Below are 6,467 nucleotides of genomic sequence, written 5' to 3' on the forward strand. Positions count from 1 at the left end.
TGACAACCATCATCCTGCTCCTGTCACACAGCCCACTGCCAAAGGGAGGAGACAAAGTTCACTTCAGCAAACCTGTCAGACCAGCCTGCATTAATACCCCATTTCTGTTTCCCTCAGCCCTCCAATCTGCCTGTTCTCATCTTCAACTGTGAGCTCCCTGGGGAAGCAAACACTTATTATGGGCTTCTAACGTGCCCAGCACAAAGCCTTAAAAGAGACACAGAAAGCATATGCAATTGTTTCAGTAAAATTCAACTTTATGGAAATGAATGTGCATTTAGACTTAAAAAGACATCCTCCTACAGACAAATACTCAACTACAGTATTTCTCACCTGATGGGGCCAACGACGTGAAGAATCTTTTCTCCATCCAAAGGGTAGTCCACGTCTGGAGGGGGTGAGGGACGCTAGAGATAAAACCATATGTGCATTACTTGAGAGGCCAAAAAGGCTGCAGTCCATTCAAAGGAGGAGAGCAAGCTTCATTCTCCACCCACCTCAGCACTGCCATCAATGTTGAACTTGGCTGCTTGGATCTTCAGTCCACGTTGGAGATCGCTCACAAAACAAGTGCGCACTTGATGTGAGGAAGGGGGAGAAGAGAGACTTTGTTGGATTCTTTTATCAACAATTCAGACCATAATTTTGCATAATTTATAGAAGAATACACAATTTGGGCCCTTGCTGGTCCAGGACATTACCAAATAAACACAAAGAAAAACAATCTCTGTGCTTCAGCAGAGTTCAGATGCTACCTAGACCATGAATTCAAGGAAAGCTGACACCAAAACTATGCTAGGAGAGGCAAGATTCCTGTCTCAGACAAGCTCCACAAGATTGACAGTCAGGAGAACAGGACTGATGGTGCCTTCAGTTAAAAAATGCAACATGAAGTTCACCTGAGCTGCTGATCACAGGGTATCTACAACTCTTCCTATGTCCACTGAATATGTATCTAAGAGCTACCTCTTGACAACACAAAGGCTACACCTGAAAGTAGGTTTGTTTTCATAGAGGAAGAACGCTGCAAGTTCTTCTAGTAGGTAAAATAAACGATAAACAGATAAAATAAAATCAATTCCTAAATGTAAAGTACTGCACACTTGTTATTCTCATGCTCTCCTCTACTGCACAAGTTAATAGAGTTTCAAGAAGCAGAAAACCTTACCTTTTATATCCTCCACTATGTCTTCTGGAACTGAGCCTGAAATACAAAAAAATAATTTAAAACAAAAGCTTTTTAAGCAGAAGAGACTTTAAGAATGAAACTAGGTTTGAATTGCATTTACTATATTAAAGTTTCACTTGGACAGCACTTATAAAGACTTCTGAGGAAGTAAGAATATTAAGAACAGGGAAAAAAAGTCTGTATTCTGTCAAAATAGACAAAAAAATTACTACAGAAATTTTGGCTCAGCCTTCATGAAAACCTACTATTGTTGAGTGGCTTATCATAGAAATAACAGAACTGCTCAATAATGAGAAAGAAATCATGACAGTAGATCACAAGACACAGTGAGGAATAAACTCCTTTTGTTCACTGTTGGTATTAATCCACTTTCCCCAGTGCAAGTTCCCAGCACATATGCTACATCAAACAGTCCTTACCCATCACAGATGGAAGGCTTTGTCCTTTGGCTAATCCAGTATCCACTGTGCACTGCTCCAGCAGCTGATATTCCAGTTCCCTAAAACATTGCACATCAAGTTAGTCTAAGTCAGCTCTTAGCTCAGGCTGATTCTGTTACACTTAAGGGACTGTATTTATTCCCTTCAGTTACATTCTTCTAAATATAAACTGAGGCAGCTCTGGTTTCCACAGCTTTTCCTACACTCAAGAGTGGTACCTTTAAACACTGGATGCTGTTGGACACTTATGGCTGAAGCCACGTTCAAGAGGAATCTTTGGTCACTAGCCAGCTACTAACTTCCACAAAGAAGTGATGAGTAACCTGGAATGTCTGAGTGTGAACTTACTTGTGGATAGCCTTTCCTCCCAGAGGAAGGGAACCCCAGCACCGCAGGATTGGAATTCCCTCATATATCTACAGAAGATCAGGAAATTCTCCTCGGTTTGAGTTTTCAATCTGCTGGAACAAAAAGCTTTTTCCCCCTTAACATGATCTTGCATTAGTTAATGGAAGCACTTTCTAACTGCTTTTCTCCCAAACTAGTTTCTAGTATGTCCAGGCTGAAGTTAGGAAGCACCCTTCCCAGGTTTCACAGATCCAGCATCTCAGGTGCGAGCAGAGTCACAAGTCACCACATCCGACAGTCAAAAGACAAACTGGCTGATCTGCTCCTATTACTTTTCAACACACTTGAAGTCTACAAAAATCTCATATTGTCACGACATGCTTATTGCTGAAAAGGGTGTGTACTATTAAAGGATACAGGCAGCACCAAGCTTTCTGCATAGCCACAGTCCAGCACCATGGCAGAATTGATCCCAAGTGTCAGCAGAGACATTAGGTGACTCGGAGCAAACAAAACAGAAGGTACCTACAAGGAAACCAAGAGGAAAATTGACAGAAGAGAGAGAAAAAAACCCAAACACTGATGCTTTCCCTAAATGTCATACTACAAGCAGAACCCAAACAACTCTATCTTGCAGTATCCATTTTTATTTAGTTTTTAAGGCAGTGTAGTAACAAACAATATACAACAGGGTCCCAAATTCTACATTCACCTTATCTGTGTCTCACAGCAGTGCCTTCAGTAACAATGAATCTTGGAATGGGCTTGCAAAAATAGCAAGTGTTAATTATGGAACTCATCTTAAGTCATAGTTCAGGTTTCTTCTTGTTATTTGAAGAGGAATGGAAAAAGCTAAAACACAGCTACTTGAAATGTTGTACAAAGACTTGACAACGTGAACAAAGGTGCCAGAAAACCCATAAATGTGTGCCTAATGACAACATGTTATTACACACAACCTCACAGTATTGTGGAAGTAAGTAATGTGGAAATTCAAGTCATAATTACATGAGAATTAATTCCTTCCCCCAGAATTCCATAAATCAAGTTTCCTAGATAGCAACAGTTCCTTTACTGGAACACCTTGAAGTGTGAATTAAATGAGCAATCTCAATAAATCCTGCATTTAAGGGGAACACTGCAGATATATAGGCTAGAGACACAAGCTATAATATTGACCCTGAATTAATAAGCCACATTTTATTCTGGCCAGAGAGAATTCACTTCACTTCAGTATCAGCTGGCTTCTGAACAAGCTACAGTCTCTCCATCAAAACATGACTTTCCAAGTCACAAGTTATTTTCAACAACCAGTTTTGCCAGGGATTGCTTTACATGAGGCTTTCCCTCCTCCCCCCCCCCCCCCCCCCCCCGCCATAAGGGGATTAGGAAAAAAAATAATCACTCAATCTTTCAGCAATTCCAAGTCATCAGAAAAATTTATCAATAGTAGGAAGGAATTGTGTGGAAGCTCAAGATTAGTTGGTGAAATGCATAGAGGAAGCACAGTGAAGTACTGCAGACAAAGCAGTTTCACCACTTTTTACAGAAGAACCTTAACCTTTGTTCTGTCTGAATTGAAAACCTATGGATTCACCTTCTAAAACACTTGCTGTTAAAGTTAAGCAAGAATTAGGTTCAGACTTTGCTTCAAAGAAGATGCACTAAGCAGACAAGACAATACATTTCAGGTAAGCTCTTATCTAAATGAGTACAGCCAGAGGTTAGGTCATATGCTAAGATATTGACTCTGGCAGAAGTCATGAGACTTGCTGACAGAGCACTAGCAAGTGATTAAGTATCAATTCTGGCTTCAGGCAGCACTCAATGGGAATTATTGGACCTGTCTGGAATGGTGCTGTATTTTTGTACAAGCCAGAGAAACCTTTTAGATTCTTGTTAACAGTTTCTGTCTTGTGGCCTCATGAAAAAATGGCCCTTAGTCCAGTCTTCCCTAGATGAGCATCAGCTTTTTTTTCCTCTTGTTTCTGCCTCCCATTCCTTTGGCATTCTTTTCATTTCTTTGTCTGCATCTGGTAGTGACTGTAAGTACAATTTCTAATGGCAAAGTGCTGGGCACCTCCAGTAGTTATGTGGAACACATACCTCAAAATGCTTGAAAAGGACTCTTGTCAGTGTGTCTCTGAAGTGTGAAGGGCTCAAGACAGATTCTATGATCACAACCCGGCGGTCTCTGGGATTCACCAACAGGTGTCTAAAAGGGCAAGACATGCAAAACAAAGCTGGTGAGTTCAAGAATGTATTGTGAGACCCACCTTATCTTCATATTCCATTCTCCTCAAAAATCAAAAAAATCTGCATTTAGATAGCATTTTCTACAGCTGATCCCAAAGCCTTTTTCCCAAATTTAAAAGGAAACCCAATGGTTTCCTAAAAGGAAGTTAGGAAACTGAGTTACAGAAAACAAGTGAGAGAGTTCTCTGCCAGCAGCCTGTAGTTCTGAGTTTCTGTTAAACATTTCTAATGCAATATAAAGATGTGCCAAAATAGGCATGTGTAACAGCCACTAATGGCTTGTCCAGGGTCATACATTGTCCATAAAAGAGCAATAATGACCATACAGATGCTCTGATTTCAGTGGAAGAGGATGGAATTGTCCTGATTTCAACCATAAAGCAATCGTCAAGGACAGGAATAAAAAAAACCAAACACCACCACACACCAGAAGGTCTGAGGCACAGTAAAAATCTTCACTTGACACAGGGAAACAAGGCTTGGAAGAGGAAAGACTAAAGTCCAACTGCATTATTCATGAATGGTACTAAAAATACAACAAAAAGATGTATTACTGAGGTAAAAATATTGCACAAGTTAAGGTTCTTCCTTCCAAACCACTGTCATGTGGAGAGAGCTCTGCACTGACATAAGATGGGTTTCAGCCCTACCAAAATCTGCACAACTTCTCAGGTGATGACCTTCCCCCATCAAGACTTTTGTGAGTGTCACAGTTGCAGGGCAACTTACAAAATACTTTTATTTCTAGAGAGCTACTGATGCTGCAGGACACTAACTCTGAATCTCAGCACCACTCAGTTCCTCCTGCAGGAACACAGCCAGGCAGCCAGTAGCAACATCTGGTTTCTGTTTTCTCACTCTGCTAAAAAGCAGCTACCAGTCACACTTCTAACACCTCAATGTACTCAGAAAAGACCTGCAGAAGGCTTGAAGGACTAACACCCAAGTACCTCTTACCTGAAATATAGCATATGGATGAATTCCTTCAGATATGAATATAACTCTTCTGTATTTATATTATACTGAACAACTTTGACAGGCTGTAAAGTAAAAATATCCACAGTCAGCTTAAACTCTAGGCAGTGATTATATATCAAGAAATACATATATGTATAATATAGTATCTCCAAATATATAAAATCTGGCACATACAAAGAAATCCTCACTCTTACCTGATTTGCTCTATGTCCTTAACAATGCATCCCATAAACTCACTGTGCAACTAAGCTCTAGTTTATTAATGCAAATTTTTTGTACTAGTAACTTATTTCAACATTAGTTTTCCAAAGCTGTCATCCTCTGCTGAAAGTACAAAAGAAAAAGCATAACTAGGCAAAGAAACCTCTCAATGCCCCAAACAGAAGCTGCATGGGTGGTAAGTACCAATTAACAGCAGCTTTGGTACAGACTTGTACCCAGTGACAACCTTTTCATAGCAGCAGTTATAAGATAAAGAAAAATGGCTTATAATGGACAGAAAACACATCTGCAAATTCCTTCTTTGGCATCATACAGTGAGCACTGGAAAGGTAAAACAGTTCAGGTAGAACAGTTTACCTTTGTGACGTCAGGTTTCTTTATTTCACTGGGAATTATGCATCTTGGTCCTGTTTCTCCTGCAAATCCACACCTAAAAGAAAATGTTGACAACCTTATTATTTGAAGTCACCATTTAACATACCAAGCCTAGGAATAATCAAAGAGTAATTAAATTAGGGATACTTCTGTGACTGCAGAGGTTTCTTCCATATACCATTTCTAAGGAGCCATTCTGAATGAGAAAAATTGTATATACTTTATTGACTCCCTCTCAGCTGCACTAAACCAAAGTTTTCTCCACTTCCCTAAGGCCTGTCATGCTCAGCTCTGACTTGCCTCCAACTCTCCACTGTGCACAGTTTTCTGTTTACCATCATCCCCCTGCAACCCTCCTTCCTGCCTATGAAGCTTCCAAAGGAACATCCTCCTGTGCCCTCCCACAGGCCCAGCTTTCCCTGAAGCTCTCACTGAGCACAGGCAAGATGAACTTTCCGTGTCCTCTCTAAATTCTCATTTTCTGTGATGTTTATTTAGAAGAAACACAAGACAAAGACTTAGTGACCACAACCATGCAGGTTCTGTGAGCTATTTCACTGCTGACCAGCACCATTCCATTGACACTTTTTCCCCTATTTCCAGCTTGTTTAATGCTTTGAAGTGCATTCACCAGCACCCTGGGTGAGTTAAGGCATCAC

General features: G+C 40.4%; 1 protein-coding gene across 1 annotated transcript in view; it reads right to left on the minus strand.

The window, feature by feature from the left end:
- The window catches only part of ACTR10 (actin-related protein 10 homolog (S. cerevisiae)), a 9,599-nt gene extending 3,453 nt beyond the window's left edge, over nt 1-6,146 (minus strand). The window contains exons 1-10 of the mRNA XM_009996465.1: nt 6,109-6,146; nt 5,791-5,884; nt 5,191-5,273; nt 4,084-4,192; nt 2,395-2,502; nt 1,978-2,045; nt 1,609-1,688; nt 1,169-1,204; nt 498-577; nt 334-407 (exon numbers count right to left, since the gene is read on the minus strand). Coding sequence (XP_009994767.1) covers nt 334-407; nt 498-577; nt 1,169-1,204; nt 1,609-1,688; nt 1,978-2,045; nt 2,395-2,502; nt 4,084-4,192; nt 5,191-5,273; nt 5,791-5,884; nt 6,109-6,146 — 770 coding nt within the window. The remainder of the gene's footprint in view (nt 1-333; nt 408-497; nt 578-1,168; nt 1,205-1,608; nt 1,689-1,977; nt 2,046-2,394; nt 2,503-4,083; nt 4,193-5,190; nt 5,274-5,790; nt 5,885-6,108) is intronic.
- Between the last annotated feature and the right edge of the window lie 321 nt (nt 6,147-6,467).

The sequence above is a fragment of the Chaetura pelagica genome, unplaced genomic scaffold, assembly GCF_000747805.2.
Source record: "Chaetura pelagica isolate M959 unplaced genomic scaffold, ChaPel_1.0 scaffold274, whole genome shotgun sequence".
Taxonomy (NCBI): domain Eukaryota; kingdom Metazoa; phylum Chordata; class Aves; order Apodiformes; family Apodidae; genus Chaetura; species Chaetura pelagica.